Source organism: Lacerta agilis, chromosome 7 (genome assembly GCF_009819535.1).
Source record: "Lacerta agilis isolate rLacAgi1 chromosome 7, rLacAgi1.pri, whole genome shotgun sequence".
In the NCBI taxonomy this organism is placed as follows: Eukaryota; Metazoa; Chordata; class Lepidosauria; order Squamata; family Lacertidae; genus Lacerta; species Lacerta agilis.
In genome coordinates this window covers 81,894,530-81,916,297 of record NC_046318.1, presented here as the reverse complement: position 1 = coordinate 81,916,297, position 21,768 = coordinate 81,894,530, and the positions used below count along the sequence as shown (strand labels likewise).

General features: G+C 42.6%; 1 protein-coding gene across 2 annotated transcripts in view; it reads left to right on the top strand.

Annotated features, from left to right (window-relative positions):
* The window catches only part of TSNARE1 (t-SNARE domain containing 1), a 276,668-nt gene that overhangs the window by 69,820 nt on the left and 185,080 nt on the right, over positions 1 to 21,768 (top strand). For both annotated transcript variants that reach the window (XM_033155931.1, XM_033155930.1), the window contains exon 4: positions 15,998 to 16,088. In XM_033155931.1, the coding sequence (XP_033011822.1) occupies positions 15,998 to 16,088 (91 nt within the window). The remainder of the gene's footprint in view (positions 1 to 15,997; positions 16,089 to 21,768) is intronic.

The window sequence follows — 21,768 nt, the reverse complement described above, 5'->3', positions numbered from 1 at the left end:
TGGTAGGACATTCATTTTTATCACCGCTATTCTTCCCATTAACGATAGTTTTAATCTTGTCCATATTTCCATATCCTTCTTTATCTCCATCCACAGTTTTTCGTAATTATCCTTGTACAGGTTCAAATTCTTAGTTGTGAGATTGATACCTAGATATTTTACAGATTTAACAAAATTGAGGCCAGTGCCTTCTTGTATTCTTTGAATCTGTTCTGCACTCAAATTTTTTCCTAAAACTTTGGTTTTCTGCTTATTCAATTTGAAGCCAGCTACAAGTCCAAATTGTTCAATTAGTTCCAAAGCTCTGGGGACACTGCTTTCCGGTTCCTGCAGGGATAGCATCAAATCGTCTGCGAAGGCGCGTAATTTGTATTCTTTCTCTCCCACTCTAATTCCTTTTGTCTGTTTGTCTTTTCGGATCATATTTAGGAGGACTTCCAGGACCGTAATAAAAAGTAAAGGGGAGATAGGGCACCCTTGTCTTGTTCCTTTCTCAACTTCAATCTCCTCCGATATCACACTGTTTACTATTATTTTTGCTCTTTGTTCTGTGTAAATGGCCTTAATGCCATTTATGAATTTTTCTCCAACTCCCATCTTTTCCAAATTCTTTTTCATGAATGTCCAAGATACTTTATCAAATGCTTTCTCTGCATCAACAAACAATAGTGCCGCACCTGTGTTTATGTCTCTCTCCAGTTTTTCTAGAATGTCCACAATGATTCTCGTATTATTACTTATTTGTCTTCCTGGCAAGAAACCTGCTTGGTCTCTATGTATATAGTCTTTCAGCACTCTTTTCAGCCTTGTAGCCAAAACATTTGCGAAAATTTTATAATCCACATTCAAAAGGGATATTGGACGGTAATTTTTCATTAGAGTCTTATCTGTGTCTGGTTTTGGAATCAGTGTGATAAAGGCTTCTTTCCACGTCTCTGGTGCCCTATCTCCTTCTAGTATTTTATTGCAAATTTCTCTTAACAGCTGCGATAGCCAGTCTTTCAATGTCTTATAATATTTTGCTGTTAATCCATCCGGTCCTGGAGCCTTCCCCATTTGCATATTGTTTATTGCATCTTCTATCTCTTGTGTCGATATTGGGTGGTTGAGGGTTGTTAGTTTTTCCTCTGGGACTTTTTGCAATCCATTCTTTTCCAGAAATCGGTCTATCTCTGCTTCATCTATCTTCTCCTCCTTGTACAGTTGCTTGTAAAATCTCTGAAAACACCATCTGATTTCCTCCGGTTTCTCTACGTTTTTTCCATTTACTACCAAATTGCTGATGACATTTGCCTTTTGTCTTTTCTTTAGTTGCCAAGCCAGTAGTTTTCCACATTTATTAGCTGATTCGAATGTTCTTTGTTTCATCATTTTCACTTTCCATTCAATGTCCTGATTCATAATATTCGCATATTGGGATTGCAAGTATTTAATTTCTTTTTGAATTTTGGTACATCTAGGATGTCCTCTTAATTCTTTTTCCTTTTCTTTGATTAATTTCAACAATCTCTCCATTTCTGCGTTTTGTTGTTTCTTCTTTTTTGCTTTTTCACTTATGAGGAATCCTCTCATTACCGCTTTACTTGCATCCCAGGCAATCCTTTTCTCCACTTCTGAACTCCAGTTGATTTGAAAATATTCTTTCATCTTCTTCGCTGCTCTTTCCACTAGCTTGGTATCCCTCATCAATGTGTCATCCATTCTCCATCTAAAAGAATCCTTGGAAATCATTTTTAGGTTTAGCTGTACCGGATTGTGGTCTGAAAGTGTTTTGGGACCAATTTCTGCCTTTTGTATTTTTGGAGCCAATTCATTCGATATCCAGATATAGTCTATCCTCGACCATGACTTCTGAGATTCACTAAAATACGTTGCCTCTGTTTCTCTTGGGTTTTTTAATCTCCAGGCATCCACCAAATTCAAATTGTCTACCATTTCAAAAAAAGTCTTTGGGAGTTTCCCGTCATTGGTTAATTTAGTTCTTTGAGATCTGTCCATTAATGTGGAAACTGCCCCATTAAAATCTCCAAGGCAAACTACCTTGTAATCCAAATAATCCAGCAGCAGGTCATGTACTTTTTTGTAGAAAATCGACTTTCCATCATTTGGTGCATAAAGTCCCAGAATCAAAAATTTTTCGCCTTGTACGTTAATTTCAATTGCGATGTATCTCCCTTCTTCATCTTTAAATAGCTGTCTTGGGCTATATTTCTCCTTTGCATAAATCACTACTCCTCTCTTCTTGACCTTGTCCGATGATAAGAACTCTTGGCCTAGTTTTTTATTCTGTAATAATCTTCTATGACGGCGGGCTATGTGGGTTTCCTGTAAACATATTATGTCCAAATTCTTCTTTTCAATAGTATAAAACACTCTGCGTCTCTTTGGTCTCTGATTCAATCCCCGAACATTCCAAGTCATTAGCTTGAGCGCCATTTCTTTGTTTATTCTTCTCCTCCAGTTGCCTGTCCTTTCTTATCTTGTTCTGGATCCTGGCTTGGTCCTGGTAGTCCCGACGGTGGTGGATCCTGGCTTGGTCCTGGTAGTCCCGACGGTGGTGGGAATACTTCTGGAAACTTGTAGAACTGTGCTGGATCCAATGGAGTCCCTTTAAAATATTCCAGATGCTTGTCCAAGAACTTTTGCTTTTCCGCCAAGGACCTTATTCTTATCTTTTTCCCTTCAAACGTAAATGCCAGGCCTTCTGGAAACTCCCAACTGAAGGAGATCTTTCTTCTTCTTAACTCAGTCACCAAGTCGTTATAAGGAGCTCTTTTATCCAAAAAAAATTTGGGGATATCCTTATAAAAAATTACTTTATTCTGCTGTACCACCAGGTTGTTTCTGTAGTGTAAGTCCAGAAAAAAGTCTCTGTCGTGTCTATCGTGTAGCACCAACAAACAGTCACTGACTGTTTTAGTGCTTTTCTTTCCTCTGGAACCTCTAGGTCCAAATCTGAAGGCCTTCACTATGCGTGCTGAGACGTTTACCTCTTCTAGTTCCCAATATGTTGAGAATTGTTGCACAATATAGGCTTTTAAGTCTTCCCCTTCCAATTCTGGAAGACCCCTTATTCTTATGTTTCCTTCTCTCTGATGTAATTGCAGAAAAGCAAGAGATTCTTCAACAGTTCTCTGTCGTGTTCCAATATTCTCTATCTGCTCCAAGTCTATATTGTCCAATTTTTCCTCCACCTTTTTTATTTTTTCTCTGACCACTTTAATTTCCTCTGAGTCTTTTTTTAGAGTGGTCACCTCAAGCCCTATTTTATTAATTTCTTCTCTGTTCTTTCTTACGTTCTCCTCAATTTGCCCAATTGATTTTTCCAAAGTCTCAGTAGAATTTTTAATATCGGCTTTTATATCAGCTTGGAGTTTTTCTATTGCAGAGTTAACTGTTGTATTCACTGATGCACCAATAGTGTTCACTGATTCTTGTGTTTGCTTCAACCTTTCGGTGACACTGTTCAAACCTGCTGCAATTTCTGCCACGCTTACAACCAATTTCTCCATTTGCTCCTGCAGAGTTAAGGAAACAGAGCCTTTTCTTTTTTCAGAGCCAGTTCCTTTAGATCTAAGTTCCATTCCCTGTGGGCTCTGTAGCTGTAATCTCAAGGTCACTCCAGTTGCTGTGGTAACCGTATCAGACATTCACAGCAGAAGACCAACAGTCCCAAAAGTAAACACCAGGTGGCCTGCAGCTAGCTTCTGAGAACAAAGAGGCTGCTGAGCCAGGAGCCCACACCAGTCCAGTAATCCAATTTTTAGGCAAAGAGTTCAAATTTTCCCAAAATTATACAATCCTCAAAGCCAAGAAGAGTCTATTTTAAGTAGCCCAAGTCAGTAACTGTTTCACACTTGCAGTATTACCACCAGGTCCTTAAAATAACTTGTATCTGGCTGCAAAAGTCAAAGAGTCTCCACTGGTAAACAGTCACTGAAACAGTATCCAGGAAGAAGAAATGGCAACAATATTTTGCAGCCCGCTACTGACCCGGAATCCTAGTCCTGAGGGCGAGCGGCGTCTTCTTTTGCCATATCCACTATTCCTGAGTCTCAAATCATCCATAAAACAACTTTTATTCAACTTTTAAAAAGTTTGGCAGAGTTCGCAAAACTTTTCCATTACTCGCGGCTTTAATCTTTTAGCGCTACCATGCTCGCGCAAGCAGTTCAAAGGGAACAGGCTTCCTTTTGAAGTTTCCTCTGCAAGCAGTGCTCTTTAAACTTGTAAAATAATCCAATATTTTAACTTACAGAGTTTCTTTGGAGGTTTCTATGTAGGAAGTGCCGGGTGCTCAGGTCTGGCGGGATCGCTGCTTTGATCCTCCGCAGGCAGTCGCTTCTTCAGTCCCGTGCTGGGGCTCCGCTCGCCTGATTTTCCCCCTTACGAGGGTCAATCAGGAGCGGAGACAGCACGTCTGGGACCCACGAAGCCGTCGGTCCACGGGACGCTCTTCCCGTGGCTTTAAGGGACCCGTGGCGCAGGCACGGAGATCCCTATCGCCTAACGGAGGACGGAGCCGTCGGACTCCCGTCCGCCATTGACTCGGCACCAAACCGGAAGTGACTCCGTGCAAAGTTTTTATGCACGTTCTGCTACACACAAAGCTGCCAGACTAATAAAGGAAGTTATCGTTGAGAGGATGAGGGACACACACATCCTCCTGCAGCTGTTTCTGGTGTTTGCCGTAATTTAAGGGTTTTAAAGAGTGATTTCGATAGAAGTTTCAGGCTGTTTTGAGATTGCCATGCCTGCTCTGTCTCTACCTTGCCCTGGGACTTTTTGGGGAAGGGTGGGCGATAAATCTGTCACCCTACAAGGCACCCCAGGGATGCGGGTGGCGCTGTGGTCTAAACCACTGAGCCTAGGGCTTGCTGATCAGAAGGTCGCCAGTTTGAATCCCCGCAACGGGGTGAGCTCCTGTTGCTCGGTCCCAGCTTCTGCCAACCTAGCAGTTCGAAAGCACACATTGCAAGTAGATAAATAGGTACCACTCCGGCGGGAAGGTAAACTGTGTTTCCATGCGCTCCTCTGGTTCGCCAGAAGCGGCTTAGTCATGCTGGCCACATGACCCGGAAGCTGTGTGCAGACAAACGCCGGCTCCCTCGGCCTATAGAGCAAGAGGAGCGTGCAACCCCAGAGTCGTCCTTAACTGGACCTAACAGTCAGGGGTACCTTTACCTTTACAAGGCACCCCACTTTGAGGACCCTGCAAAGTCAAGATCCAGTGTTGCTGCCTTGTCCAAGCTCCACGCCCTTCCGTTATCACTATTAGGATTAAAAATGGCACTCATCGCCAGACATGAATGAGAAACGAGGCTGAAACACAGAATTCATACAGACATCCTTTTGCACCGTGCTTTCAAGGAACACATTCATGCTTGAAAGCCATGTTTCCCAAGCTTGGGACTCTATCTGCTTTATTAAGACTTCAGTTCTCATCTTACCCGACCATTGGTCTTGCTAGCTAGGAATGATGAGAGGTCTAAAAACTCCTGGTGACCAAAGCTTGGGAAACACTGCTTTAAAACATTGGCCTGAGAGGTTTTCCTTCTGTTTTGTTCCAGCACTTTCCCTGGGAATACCTGTGTTTTACCACTGAATCGGAGCAAATGGCAGTCTGCCCAAAACCCCATTGGCATTTGGTTTGATCCAGCAGCAAAACACGGTTTTTCCTGGGGAATGTGCCAGGACAAAAAAACCAACCAAAAAATAAACTATTCTTGGACACAGAGCTTTAAAGGCCATACATAGAAATGCAGCAAAAAAGGAAACCTGGCCTGGATGAGACCTCAGGCAAATGAAATGTGTGCTTAAGGAAGGATGTTGAACCTTTAGATCTTTGGTCAATTTTGGACTCCAGCTCCCATGAGACCCAACTGAGATGATGGGATGGTGGGAGTTGGAGTCCAGTAAACGGGGGAAACCCATCAAATCCTCCCTTGCTTAGGAAGCCAATGCCATTAGCCCTTATTCCTTGCTGTATATTCAGTGTGGCCCCTTTGAAAACTTGGTTGCCCAACACAGCAGTAGACCCCTGTGGACAAAGTGGACTTTCCCCTTCCATTCCTGTGAAATTGAAGGATCAAAGCACCAAGGGGAAGGCAAGCAAGCTCAGGATCAATTTCCCACCCTGTATTTTATTTTAGTTTATTGTCTCAATGCCGCACGGTGGGAAATTATCCCCTTCGCTTAAAACCAACAACATGTTTTAAGCATCATTCTGGGTGTAATTTGAGACACGGGGATGTAGTTTGCTTTCTATTCCCAAGACTGTACGGCAGGTGGGTTCTCTCGCTTGTGTTTCCACTGTGTTTATTTTGGCAATAAATGTCCCTCGGCTGTAAAATGAAGGATACTTTAATCTGTCTTTTCATATATAAACAGAAGGAGAAATCTAGAGGACAATTTGAGGTGGCTGTAAAACGCAGCTCCCCCTGCTAATAGTTGTTTGTTCTCTGCAAGGGCCAAGAAAACCACTCTTTGATAGACTAATCTATTAATCTCACTTATTCAAATGGAATCTGTGGGTCTTTATCAGAGTTCAAGCAGAGGAATGCCTTCTGAAAAGGCTTTCTTTTGTTTGTTTCTGGTGGTAGTGATGTGCAGAGTCTGCATACACTTCTCGACAAAATAAGCTCTATGTCTGTTGATGTTTCAAGCAGGAAACAATGTTGCCATGATTTAGAAAGTCATTGATTGATGAATTGATGGGTTCAGGGCTTTTTTTCAGCTGGAACTCACCAGAACTCAGTTCCGTTGCCGATCAGGTGGGCACCATTGCCATTATAAGAGAACAAAGGAGGTGTTCGTGGTAAGTTCCAGCACCTCTTTTTCTAAAAACAAAAACAAAACAAACAAAAAAACAAACCACTGGATGGATCAGTTATTTATGGTTACAGGTGGGTAGCCGTGTTGGTCTGCCATAGTCGAAACAAAATAGAAAATTCTTTCCAGTAGCACCTTAGAGACCAACTGAGTTTGTTCTTGGTATGAGCTTTCGTGCGCATGCACACTTCTTCAGATACACTGAAACAGAAGTCACCAGATCCTTAAATATAGTGAGGGAGTGGGGAGGGGTATTATTCAGAAGGGTGGTGGGAATGGGTGATCGGCTGATAGGTGTGGAAAACCTGTTGACGACTCTTAACGGCTGCAATTAGTCTTGCAGGGAAAGGCAAGGGGTGAGATGGCTAAATATAGCTTTGTTATGTATAATGAGATAAGAATCCAATGTCTTTGTTCAGACCAGGTTTCTCCATGGTTTTAAGTTTGGTGATTAGTTGCAATTCAGCCACTTCTCTTTCCAGTTATTTATGGTCAACTTTCCATTAAAAAATGTGGCCAGGTCAATGTGCAATAAAGGTAACAAAAAAACAGATATATCCCTGGCACTTTGGCCTATCAATGACTTAAATATTTTATTTCTCCAGTATTTTGCTTCAGTTGGTTTGCCATTACTATTTTAAAAAATTGTTAGTTGTTTTATCTTGCCCAAGGCAACCTAAACAAACAAAGCAAAGGTTTCACAGATACATTAAAACCAAAGAGGAATGATAATAGGGTTGTATTTCAAGAACTATTTGCAAACCCACTTTAATCTTACCTCTTTAGGCCTAGACTTCCCTCTTAACCTGATAATTTCTCAAGCAAGTGTAAAACTTGAAGCTTTCTTATTCATTTTCTCCCCTTTTTGGTAAACAAGTTACGCTGAGTCTGCTTTCCCAAAGGCCGTTATGCCAAGGAATGTATGTGGAGCAGATATGTTTTGGCACACATTGTCTGACTTAACTGGCCTCCAGTATATTCTGCCCCCCTGCTTTTAACAGTCCTGGATTTACAGAAGCTGTCCGAGTTTCTGATTTGATCCTGGAATATCCCACTTTTCCTTAGGACATCCCTATTTCCATCGGAGAAACATTGGAGAGTATGGAATAGGATGCCCCTGTTTTCATTGGAGAAATGTGGGAGGGGACATCTCTATTTTCATCGGGCAAATGTTGGAGGGTACGGGAGAACAGCAAGACTGAACCAGAGGGACCATTGTTCCTGATGATGTTGGGGCTGGTTGGAGTTTAACTTTGTGTCAACTTGGTGTTTGTTTGTTTTTTGATGGATGTATGATTTTATTCTTTGTAATTGGTGTTGTTGGGTTTGTTTTTTTTTTTTTGTCAGGTGCCCTGCGCTCTGATTTGGAGGAAGGGCAAGATATAAAAACTCTGAAATTAATTGCAGTGGGCCCGCCACTTACATGAGGGTTCGGTTCTGGGGGTCCACGTGCAAAGGCAGAATCACACATGTTTTGGAATCCCTGGAAATGCTCTCCCCACCACCACCACCACAAAGCGGAGGACTGCTCACTGAGATCTGGGAAGGTCCTCTCCTGGGACCCTCCTGGTGTGGGAATGCTTAGGAATGTGGATGAGGATATATTGATTAAGATATCCTATCCCAGCTTGTGTTAACAAGCTCCAAACTTAGCAGAGTTGCATTCCCTTTCTAAAACACAGCAGAAAATGGTTGCACAGGCTTGCTAAAGCCTCAGAATAGCATATATATTCCTGGTATATTCCCCTTCTTCCCTCTTAAAAGAAAAGACACAACACAGTGCTCTTTAAAAGTATAAGATAAGAGTTTACTCACAGCTTTCATCCTGAGTTACAGTACAGTCTCAGAAGGCAGGTTAGCTTAGATAAATGTATTTACAAGTGGGAACCTATCTCTATTAGAGAGAAGGCTTCACTAGGCCTCTTGGCTGGGAGCCAAGAGTGCATCCTGTCCTAAGGTATTGCTTCTTGAGGAGACGAATCCAAAAGAGAGAGATGGTGTGTGGTCTCAAGAGTTTTGTATACAGGTGAGACCACACCCACCTCTAGTTACACTGGAAGTTATCTCAGTCCAGGTAAACAGGAAGCTTTGTCTGGAGGACTGATATACCCTTCATGTCCACTCTAGGAATGGTACGTTTTGACTACTGTGTTTACATCCCATACCTGGGACGTTCTCAGACCTTGCAAAGCGAAGAAGTGCCTTCCTTACCAGCCTCTGGAACACTCCCAGAGCCCTTACACCTTCCCAGAGACTGATGAGGAAGGCATCACCATGCTTACTTGGTTTGGGGAAGGCAGTGCGAGGGCTCTGGGAAGCTGCCAGAGCCCTTACACTGCCTTCCCAAAGCTACGTAGGTGGGGTGAGTTTTCAAGGATGGCTGCATTTAGTTTCTCACATTGTTCAGAAAGTGCAAATTCTGTTGGTTTGCACTTCAATGTGAACTGAATTGAATTCCCCCACCATTTCTAGTAGTGATTCTGATCAAACTCCATTGAACATGTGTCTGGGTAAGCATGCCTAGGAATGTGGTGTTATCCATTTCAGCTACATTCTAATCTAATAGCTGCTTTCTGAAATAATTCCATTTTATTTGATATTTGGCAGTTCTTCCCCCCCTCAAAGCAATCTCTAGCTCTCTCTCTCTCTCTCTTAATATGAATTTTATCGAACTGCTTTTTCAAGATCTACAGTATTAAAAACTATAAAAAGGATACCAATTAAAATGAAATTGGTTCAAAACTAAAGAGACAAAAAAGGGGCGAATTCTCAAATACGCAAACAATAATTGAGTTCCTAAAATATCTTCTATCTATGTCAACTAAAGACCGTAGAAACAGAAGATCAGTTTGGGGGAAGGGAGGAAGAGTGAGATGAAGGAAGATACAAATTCAAATTAAATATGAGGCATACACTTCATAGGGATGGACTGAGCAGAAAATTACATCCCATGTTGGACTCTCTGGCAATTGTAGGTCTGCTCCATCCCACTCTGTCCTTTGGTGTTGTGTAAATTTTGCTCCTTGTACACATTTTGTGCACCCATTTTGCATATGCACAGGTTCCTCATGGCTGATGTAGAGTCTATGATGGGATAGCCAACACATACCCCCCATATACCTTAGAATTCCAGCTCCCATCAGCCATAGGCAGCATGGTCAGTGATCAGGGACGATGGGAGCAAGAGAATATGGAGGATTTGGGTGAGGCTATTCTACATAAAGAAGGCTGATCTCCAAAGAATTGATGCTTTTGAATTATGGTGCTGGAGGAGACTCATGAGAGTCCCATAGACTGCAAGAAGATCAAACCTATTCATTCTGAAGGAAATCAGCCCTGAGTGCTCACTGGAAGGACAGATCCTGAAGCTGAGGCTCCAGTACTTTGGCTACCTCATGAGAAGAGAAGACTCCCTAGAAAAGACCCTGATGTTGGGAAAGATGGAGGGCACAAGGAGAAGGGGACGACAGCGGATGAGATGGTTGGACAGTGTTCTGGAAGCGACTGGCATGAGTTTGGCCAAACTGTGGGAGGCAGTGGAAGACAGGAGTGCCTGGTGTGCTCTGGTCCATGGGATGATGAAGAGTCGGACACGACTCAACAACTAAACAACAACAACAACAAATTCTACATGGAGGATCTTATGCTGACTCAGACTATCTTCCCAACTGTTGTTGTTGGCATCCACCTGTCTCTCGAGAATGGAGTGCACATCTGGGGGTGAAGTCCAGCCAATGTGTTAGGAGCCTCAAAATTACCTCCCTAGGTTGCAAGCCTGAGCAGTGTGTATGGAGGTCCTGGGTTGCCCAAATGACAAGACCTGCCCCCTCTCGGCCTCGCTGATGTGGTCCAAAGGAAAGCAGAGCAAGACATTTAGCTCCAGCTTGGCTGCAGGAGTTGCCAGAAGGAGGCGTACATGACGTCATTCAACCATCTTAGGGACCCCACTCCGGATTTGTGTAGGCTTTACTCCTTAGCCCTTTTTTGTCCCACAAGATATCCTGCATGGTTTAAGGTCAGAGTCTTCCTTCTGCTGGATGGACCACCTTCCCACTTTGACGATCCCCATCTGCCCCTCATTTTCCTCTGCAGCACGTGCAGAAACCACCTTCTCGAGTGTTGGATCCACTATTGGTCTCGTCCAGTGCTGTTTTTCTAGGAAATAAGAGTTGCCGGAACTCACTATGAACACTTTCCTTGTTCTCTTATAATGGCAATGGCACCCACCTGAGATATGCTGGAACTGAGTTCCTGTGCATTCTGGCTGAAGGAATTCCCTGGTCTTCTCTGTTCAATCTGTGGGAACCTGTCTTCACATGCAGGAGAAGTCTCTTACTCAGCTGCACTGGCTCCCGGTGGAGTACAGGATCAGGTTTAAGCTGCTAGTTTTAACCTTCAGAGCCCTATACTGCCTAGGACCCTCGTACCTACAGACCGCCTCCTCTGGTATGCCCCACGGAGGACCTTATGGTCTGCAAACAACAATGCTCTGAAGATCCCGGACCCCAGGGAAATTAGACTGGCCTTGGCCAAAGCCAGGGCCTTTTCAGCCGTGGCCCTGGCCTGGAGGAATGCTCTCCCACAAGAGACTAGGGCCCTGCAGGATTTGACATCTTTCTGCAGGGCCTGCAAGACGGAGCTGTTCCATCAGACCTTTGCCCAGGGGGCCGTTTGACCTCTTTTCCTTTGTATAAGAACAAGCATGAAGCAGGCGTCCCGGCCTCTTCACAGGTCCTTATATGATCAGTGAAAACAGTTGGTCCTGGCAGGTATTAAAAGCTCTCAGTCTTAACCTGATAACTGACATTTGTCCAGATTTTAATTTGTCTGAATTAATTTTAAGATGTATTTTAATTAATTGATGCCAGTTTTTATGTATACTGTGTTATACTGGCTCCGGCTGGGGAGGGCAGGGTACAAATTAAATTAAATTAAATTTTATTATTATTATTATTATTATTATTATTATTATTATTAATCATGGGTTTGTGACCCATTGACTATCCTCACCTGTTTTAGTCAGCCAGTTGGAGCTGTTCCCAAGATGTGGCCGCTGTCAAACGCTGACAGCTTCTAGCTATCATCTGCCTGCCTGGCTTGCTATTTTTGAGAGACTGGCAGTGGTTCTCCAGGGGTTTGGGCAGGGGCCTCTCGAGCCCTACCAGAAGATTCTGGGGAATGAATATGGGACCTTCTGAAGGCAAGCTATGCTCTCTTCCATGGGGAAACTCTGGCTGTCTGGATGTTGCCTAACTACAGCTTATCCTTGACCATGCTATCTTGGAATGACAAGAGTTGTTGCTCAACAACGTCTGCACGGCCACAGGTTCCCCACTCCTGCTTTACTCCGCCCGATGGCCATTCTCAGCCATCTCCAACCTCAATGTCTCTTCCCTTTGCTGCACTGTCAGCATAATTAACTTTGCGAGGCTTCACTCTTGGAGACTCATTCATAAATCAGGTCGTAATTAGGTTTAATTTACATTCGGTGCCATTAAGATCTTCATTAAAAAATAAAAGCTTTGGAATTTCACCTCCCACAGCATTTTATTTTATTTTAATACAGAAGAGTAATAAGATATGTCAGTATTATTTTTTATTATTAGCTTTCCGCCGTATCCTTCTCCCCACAGGACAGTAAGAAGTTAATTAAAGGGACGTCTCAGGCGGAAAGAATTGGATTCTGAGGAATGTCACCCTACGGTACAGCGAGGGAGATCCTTAATCTATATATCTATACAGACACACTGTGTAACAAATGCAGACGGAGGGAAGAGCTGGAATTTTTTTTAGCAGATTCCACTGCAAGCTTGGCGAAACAAGGAAGGGAAGGTGTTCGCAATCCCATGTCCCGTTTAAAACATTTATATGCCGCTTTTAATAAGAAGCAGTTTGCCAAAAAAAAAATCGGATTTAAAACAAGCGAATTAGCAACAAATGCATACAGAAAAAGCAGGCAGTTGAGCAAAGTCTTTTTAGAGTAGACCCACTGAAATGCACAGAAGTGGCAGGTCCATTTAATGTCAACGGCTTTACTTGGAATGCAGCTGAGTTGGCTGAAACTCATAGCAAGTTGAAATAATTATGCGTTGTTGCCTTCAAACATCCAGTGGCTAAAAGATTGCACAATGACGAAGGTGTGTGTATGTGTGGGGGGGACATGTATGCCACCTTGAGCTCTGTGAAGGCAAAGTGGGATATAAAACAGAGAAACAAATAAGTAGAAGGATGGCAATAATAATAATAATAATAATAATAATAATAATAATAATAATAATCCCTAGAGAGTTGTGTCAGGTGGCTGGTCATGTGTGTATGCATGTGATCAGTTGGACTCATGTTCAGAACAGTAAGTGCTATAAACACTGAAAAGATGAATGAGAAAGACACCATGTGGCAGCTTGTTGTTGATCAGTCGTGTCCGACTCTTCGTGACCCCATGGAGCCTATCCTTCACTGCCTCTCGTAGTTTGGCCAAACTCATGTTAGTAGCTTCGAGAACACTGTCCAACCATCTCATCCTCTGTCGTCCCCTTCTCCTTGTGCCCTCCATCTTTCCCAACATCAGGGTCTTTTCTAGGGAGTCTTCTCTTCTCATGAGGTGGCCAAAGTACTGGAGCCTCAACTTCAGGATCTGTCCTTCTAGTGAGCACTCAGGGCTGATATATTTGAGAATGGATAGGTTTGATCTTCTTGCAGTCCATGGGACTCTCAAGAGTCTCCTCCAGCACCATAATTCAAAAGCATCAATTCTTCGACGATCGGCCTTCTTGATGGTCCAGCTCTCACTTCCGTACATTACTACTGGGGAAACCATAGCTTTAACTATACGGACCTTAGTTGGCAAGGTGATGTCTTTGCTTTTTAAGATGCTGTCTAGGTTTGTCATTGCTTTTCTCCCAAGAAGCAGGCGTCTTCTGATTTCGGGACTGCTGTCACCATCTGCAGTGATCATGGAGCCCAAGAAAGTGAAATCTCTCACTGCCTCCATTTCTTCCCCTTCTATTTGCCAGGAGGTGATGGGACCAGTGGCCATGATCTTAGTTAGCAGCTAAATGATGTCTATTCTGCCAAATATTTTTGGTTGTTCTTTAAATCTAAAGAGCATCCTTTAGTCCTGCCCCACTGTGTGTTTTTTCTTCTCTGACTCTTCTTCAGCTGACAAGCAGTGACAAAAATAGCCTCTTCTCTCTAGTACATATATAAATATATATATTTAAATCAGTAATACGTATCTGAAGTACTGCTCTGTGGCTGAAGAGATGTTATCTTCATGGTACACTAAGTCCTCGTTTATAGGATTGCTGGGTACTGTGCATAAAATTGCTGTGTGTTTCTTTTTTTTAATCACAGGCAGCTGTTCCACCTGTGCTCGCTTCTTTGAAGCTCTCGGGAGTCCTTTCTTGTAAAGTGGCACACACTGTATAGATTTTCCGCAGAGGTGAACCTGCCAGTCATGTAACCATAGAATGCACATTAGTTCAGGCTAAACCAGAGGTCTCAAGGGGCACTTTGTACGATTCCCACCACAGATGAAAAATTGGCTTGCAGGAGAGGGCAATTTTTGATCTGGGAGGGAAAAAGTGACCATTATTCTTATCAGATTCAAGGGTTGCTGCCTTATTTGTTATTTTTAATGGAAAATAATAATAATGATGAATAATGCAATTCCTTGTAACATCTTGTCTGACCCACAACGGTGATGGTGATGATGATGATGATGATAATTTCAGGAGTGTGTGCTGGAGCCAGGCCCTGGGATCAGCAGGGCTTGGCAGGACTAGGGACTATTCGGCTTGTTCTAGGGAGACAGGGTGTGGCAGCACAGGTGAGGCTCCTTGATAATTCACTGTGGCTGCACAGATGAGGCTGCTTAGTAACTCACTGCACACTGGAAAGAAACACAACTATGTTTTTCAGTGCATTTCAACTTGGGGGTCAATTCCACCTGCAGGGTAGTCCTCGCAACTTAAATCGGGGGTTGTGGAACCTAAGGCGCTCCCGATATCGTTGTACTCCAACTCCCATCAGGGCCAACCAGCATGACCAATGGTTAGGGATTGATGGAGCTAGAGGGCTGGCATAAGGCTCTGGTGGGTATACTTTGTGTAACTATGCTCCGTATCAAGTGTCCTCTAAGGAGAAAGGTCTGCTTACTTCCTGTGCTTTCTTAAGGTGTAAGAGGAACATCTCTTTTCACAGTTTAAAGGATTATCAGGAGCAGGGGATTGGCTCCATGTGTTTCCTTTGAGTCCAGTCCTCCCTGCCCATCACCCTCCAGTTGTGAAATTTAACAGCTGCAAGCTGGTTGTTGTTATGGTTAAATCTGCACTACAGGAATCATCATTCTGGTCTAAGATACGAGAGGGCATATGCATTATCCACAACAGTCTGATAATTCAGACTGAAACTCCCAGGTGTCAAAAAAGGTTATTTATGTATGCTATACTACTGCAGCCCATATTTTTTTTAGCCCCCAAATGGAAAACTACTGAGGTCCCAACCAAAGAAGAGTAGCAACTTAAGCTGACAGAATATGCTCAGCTTGCAGACTTAACATATACAATAAGAGAACAAGAAGAACATACATTTAGAGAAGATTGGAAAATGTTTATTGAATATATGGGAAATTATAGTGTGCAGCTGAAAACGTTGGCAGTGTTAAGATAAATTCAACAGTGTAAATAAGTTTTGATGGATACAATAAGGGAATGCGGAATGGTTTAGTTTTTGTAAAATATGCTATGATATGGAAAATGAACCATGGAAAGAGAAGAAGGGAAGTCATTGATATTTTAAGGATGTTAAAATGAGTATTTTAAATTGTAAAACAGAAAATTTAATAAAAACGAGGCAGTGAGAGAGAGTGTGTGCATTTGTAGATGTGTGCAAATGTTTACCTTCAAAGCATGAATTTTCATTATAGTTTGTAGTTGTTAGTTTCACTAACAAAATGTTCAGGGGGAGAGACCCCCATTTTTCAAAGTCAAGCTCTGCAGCTCAGGAGCATTAATTGGCATTAATTGGTGCACCCAACATTGATGCGCAAGTAGAGCACTGACAAAGGTCGACACTTATGTTTCCAGGGATGGCTTTCGAAAGAACTTTTGATTATTATTATTGCTGCAAAGTCATTGACCTCCTTTCTTTCTTTCTTCCTTTCTAGGCACACGACTCAACAAGAGACCAACAAAACCATCACAACATGCACAAATGCCATCCGACAGCTGTCTGAGGTCATCAGAGGTTCTTCGAGGGTAAGTGGCCTTTGGAATGGTTTCTGACAAAGTTGTGGAGGGCGACGGCACAACCCCATGGCTGCAAAATCCAGGAAAAATGGAAACTCCGTAAAGAATCATAGAATCATAGAGTTGGAAGAGACCACAAGGGCCATCCAGTCCAACCCCCTGCCAAGCAGGAAACACCATCAAAGCATTCCTGACAGATGGCTGTCAAGGGAAGGGAAAAGAAGCTGGAAGGGAAAAGCAAAGGGGTTGTAGTCAAAAGAGATCTTTATTGATCCAGTGCATTTCAGATCCTGTGAATTTATTATGCATAGGAAAGAAGGAGGCAGCACAACTAGATGCTGAATCTCTATTTCTATGAATGTACCCAAAGAAGGACCAATAGGGTCTCTTTGAACTACTATCCCATTGCTTTTTGTTTTGAATCCTATGTATGCCTTACTCAGAAGTAAGTCCTGTTGATTGGTATTTACTCACAAGTTAGTGTACACTAGACTGCAGACTCATCCATATTTTTGAAAAAATATTTTTTTCTCTTTTTTTTAAAGGAAGGAGGCTTCCCAGGTCGGTCCCCCCCCCCCCAGGTTTCCTTGTTTTAAGTCATGCTTTCCTAATAATGAGCACTTTCCCAGTTTTATTTCAGTATCTGCGTACAATATTTGAATCATAGAATCCTAGAGTTGGAAGAGACCACAAGGGCCATCCAGTCCAACCCCCTGCCAAGCAGGAAACACCATCAAAGTGTTCCTGACAGATGGCTGTCACACAGCATTCCTGTTAAAAAAGTAATTAAATTAAAATAACACTTTGGAGTGTAGAGACTTAAGCAACAGAACCTGTACATTTAATCGCATCTAAAGAGAAAGAGAGAAAGCCTGTTGAGTTATAGCCAACTAAGTTCTACCTTTAGTAGATCCATTGAAATGAATGGACCTGTATGTCATAGCCATCAATTTTAATGGATATCTGCTCTGAATATTTTTAATGTTGGATACAGGCCATTGATTTAAACTTCAAGCAGTTCATTTGAACCGGAACATGGAAGCATCAAACACTGAAAAATGACAGAAGTAACAGGAAATTGGGACATTCATATTTAGCTCTCCTAGTTTTCCGTTTGTTTTTAATTCTAATAGGCAGCCTCAGCTAGGACTGCATGGCATTTCCCAAATCCTTTCGAAGTTTCTGTTTTACTTATTAGGAAATGCTTACAAGTGCACACTTCTGCACTATGATATCTTAAGATGCCAAGGCGGTCACACATTAACTTCTCAGCCCTAGTAAGGATATTTAGGGTTCAACTGCTACTAGGCTGTGCCAGTTTGGTAGACGTTTTATGGCACAATTACATCCAGGCCAGATCCATGCACTAGATCATGCTTTGCATTGTAAGTTGTGTGTGTGTGTAAGATAAATCAATCAATAATGCTTTAAGCAGCCACTCCAGACACGTGTAACAATGTCTTCTGTGAGCAGACAGCTTTTGGAGGTCTTAAAAAGAGAAGAACAATGGCTTTATCAGTGGGAAGAGAGCAAGACAATGAATGCCATCCTCCATTCCACCCCTGGAAAAGCAGCCAGGTCCATGTGGCTCAGATCAGGTGACACATGTGGAAAAAAATAATTAAAATATGGTGATGGGGTGTGTGTGGAAAGCATGAATTTTAGGGACTGAGGTCATCAGCACCATCATCTTCATCTGTTTACGCGCCTGCCACATTTCTACAAAATTGTGCTCAAACGGCCCGCAGTATATCGAATGAGCAATATATAACAATTCAGAACATATTAGAAACAATTATATTCATACGTACAAAAAAAATCAATCTGTACAACCTTTGTTAAGCTAACCTAATTTAACAGCACCAACTAAGTAACACGCTATAAAACAATACCAATCTACCAATATAATTAAAGAACGGAAACTAAACAGAAGAGAACATGATCCCCATGCGAATATGGAAGAATATCATGCAGAACATCATTCTGCTCCAGACCATGCATCTGTATAAATATTTTGGTTCCAAGACTCAGTCTTGAGCATCCTCCCCCAACTCATAGCCCTTGCGTGTTCAGCTTATTTCTCACCTTCGTCTTATTCCAGGGAACCTTCAGAGTTCCTGAACGGATGCCTCTTTGGGGTGGAAAATCTAATTTCAATTTTGAGGGTGTTCTGGCTAGTCTGTGCAGATATAGGACATGTCTCTCAAAACTGTGTAGTTATAACCGGCAGACACAATATCAAGATGGTGAGGAGCATTAAAAGAACACAGTAGTTCATCCTAGTAGGGCTAGAATTTAAAGACTCGGATACCAGGTTTTCCAGAGTCCCTTTCATAAACTCTGGGTCTGGGAACCAATTGCAGGGAATATTTTCATGTCAGGATTCTTGTATCTCAACACTTGGATGAATCGCTTCATTTCCCAAATCAAGGGCATCTGGATAGATGGAACTTTCCTGGGCCGTGGTCAAATTTTGGCGGCCGATAATGGAGTTAATATTAAATTGTGAATGGTTTGCTTCTACCCGGGCATAGAAGTCTGTAATTAGTCTCTGCTGGCGGCTCATGTAGGCTTTATCTGCTACCATGCACAGTGACTGAGATCGGGTAACCACCATTATGAAATAACATATTTAGTGTCCCGCACAATGATTACCAGGGTGGAGCCAATCTATGATGGCAAGGACGTCCTGATGACCAGAGCTGCTGTCTCATAACTACTGTATTCCAAACTTTAATGGAAAGCATAATGCTGGTGATCAACAAAAGAAGTTTAAAGACGGTCTCAATGCAAAGTTTTTAAAAAATGTAGTATAAACACCAACAATTGGGAAACACTTGCCAATTGGAGAACAGCCTTTACCAAAGGTGTCATGGGCTTTGAAGAAGCACAAACTCAGTACGAAAGGGAGAAACATGCTAAGAGGAAGGCACATTTGGCAAACCTTCACTGTGTTCAACTCCCACCCAGAAACCTATGTCCCCACCGTGGAAGGACATGTGGATCCAGAATTGGCCTCCACAGTCACTTATGGACTCACTGTTAAAACCATGTTTATGGAAGATATGCACACGAAAGCTCATACCAAGAACAAACTTAGTTGTTCTCTAAGGTGCTACTGGAAGGAATTTTTATTTATTTATTTTTATTTTGTTTTGACTATGGAAGACAGTCTTACTCAGCTATGAAGGATCACCAAAGAAGAATCTGCCTCATGCCACTGCTGTCTCATAACCACTGTTGAACATCTCGAGACCCTGTGCAGTTTCCACTGGCACTCTGCATACGGGCACTCTTTTGTTCTTGCTGAAAAGACTACCAGAGTCAGATGTCAAATATACTCAGGGTTAGTCTACATGTAGAACAGAATGGGATGGTAAGAAACCTGAGGAGGTGGGATGAACTGGCCTGTTTCTTTCTACAGGCAAGAGGCACTGCTTCTGAAGGGTCGATGCTGCAGAACAGTTCTCTGCATGTAAAAGAAGAGATGAAGATCAGGGAGGGAGGATGAAGCCAAGCTTATTCCATGCTGAGCAAGTTTATATCAGCGGAGAGTTTCCTTGCCCAAGCTGATGCTGTCCAGTTGTATTGCACTGCTCATCCTATCAACTCCTGGGAAGGTGGCTGCAAGAAAACATTACAAATATATTTATTTATTGCATTTATATCTCACCGTTTCTTGCAATTTGCTCAAGGTGGCAGACATGGTTCTTCCCTTCCTCAATTAATCCCTGCAACTACTCTGTGAGGTAGGCTACACTGGGAGGCAGGTCACCCAGTGAGCTTCATGGCCAAGTAGGGATTTGAACCCTGGTTTCTCAGGTCCTAGTTGGGCATTCTAACCACTACACCAGACTGGCTCTCAAATGTGGTTTCTCCATGTGCAATCTGAAGTTCTACGATCCTGCCTCAGATCTTTACGGCTTCATCCTCATGTCACCTTAGGGCACCAAACCACCAGGATCAGCAGCAACAACAGCTTAGTCCAGAACTTTCCAAACTGTGTGTCACAACATGTTAGTGTGTTGGCCGCAGTGTGTAGGTGTGTCATGCGAATGCTCCCCACACTCCTCCCGGGGCTGGAAAGGGCTTAGTTTAACCTCTGTTTTGCTAAAACAAAATATAAAACAAACAAACAAAATCAAAAAAATCTTCCAGTAGCACCTTAGAGACCAACTAAGTTTGTTCTTGGTATGAGCTTTCGTGTGCATGCAAAAGCTGAATCAATGCGTCATGATGGATTTCTTAAAAGTGTGTCACCAACATGAAAAGTTTAGAAAGCTCTGGCTTGGCCTAACCTCTCCTCCTAATCAGAGAGAGGTCCCTGTGGAATGCCCTCCCATCTCATGTCAAAGAGATAAACAACTACCTTACATTCAGAAGACATCTGAAACCAGCCCTGTTCAGGGAATTTTTTAATGTGTGATATTTTCATGTATTTTAATCTCTGTTAGAAGCCACCGAGAGTGGCTGGGGAAACCCAGCCAGATGGGCAGGGTACAAATAATAAATTATTATTATTGTTATTATTAATAGAGGCTAAGTTGTACCAAATACAACACAGCAATTAAAGTGTCGTATTTTGCAAATGCAGCACCACTGCAAATTTATAAGGGCATTTTTTTTTTCTTATTCTCCAAATGGTGCAGCAGGAGATTGGATTATTGAGTTACCAAACGGAAGCTCGGGTAAAATAAAATGAAAGATTTCTTCTTGTGGTCTGTTATCAAGATGCAGGAAAATTGGCCGGAGACTACCAGAGACGTTTTCTGTGGCGCAAATTGGGTCCGATGGGAAGTCAAATGAAGAGAGAAAGAGAGAGAATAGTTCCTGATACTCTTATGTCATTACCGTCAACATTGGCAGCGCAGCAAAAACAAAACAAAGCATAATTGGAGCAAGACCAGCTAGGAGAGAACATATTTTTATTTTTACAAATAAATAAATACATTCTGAAAGGATGGTTTGCAGAAGAAGGAAATGTTAATAATCCAGCATGAGGAAGAAGTGTGGTCCTCTGTCTTGGCTTTCCATTATGGAGCCTCCTACTAAATTCGTATAACAGATCTACAATGTTCCACTCTCCCCCCTTTCACCTGCATCACCCTGCTGTGGCAGTAATTAAACCTGCAAATTGTGATGTGAAACCTGCAATCTTTCTCCCTCAGAACAAATGGCCCAGGTTGCTGAGCCTCGATGTTCCTCTTGGGGAATTTCTGAATAGTGCTCCAAATCCTCTCTCTCATAAAGCTTCTGATATCATGAGACACCATCTGTTGATTTAGAGCTTTGCAGTCTATCCCTTCTGAATGCATTATGTTGTGTACTGTTTGTTGCATGTGCTGAGAGAGAGAGAGAGAGAGAGAGAGAGAGAGGAAGCAATGTTGCTTCCCCAGAAGGATTTGTAAAGCCACCTGAGGGATGCTATGATAGTGCAGGGGTGGGAAACCTGATTTCTTCTAATGCTGTTGGACTCCAGTGGCCACCACAATTGTCCAGGGACCATGTTGGCCAGAGCTTATATGAGTTGGAGTCTAACAACATTCCCAGGCTTGAGCTTCAAGCTGTGTAGAATGCACCCAGATAGAGCTCTGCGAGTGCAGCTTTCTCCCGATTGATGTGCAGAGTGGTTGAGGACTGGGACATTCACAGGGAAAGCAAAATGCTTGTTTACAAAGCTATTGTACTA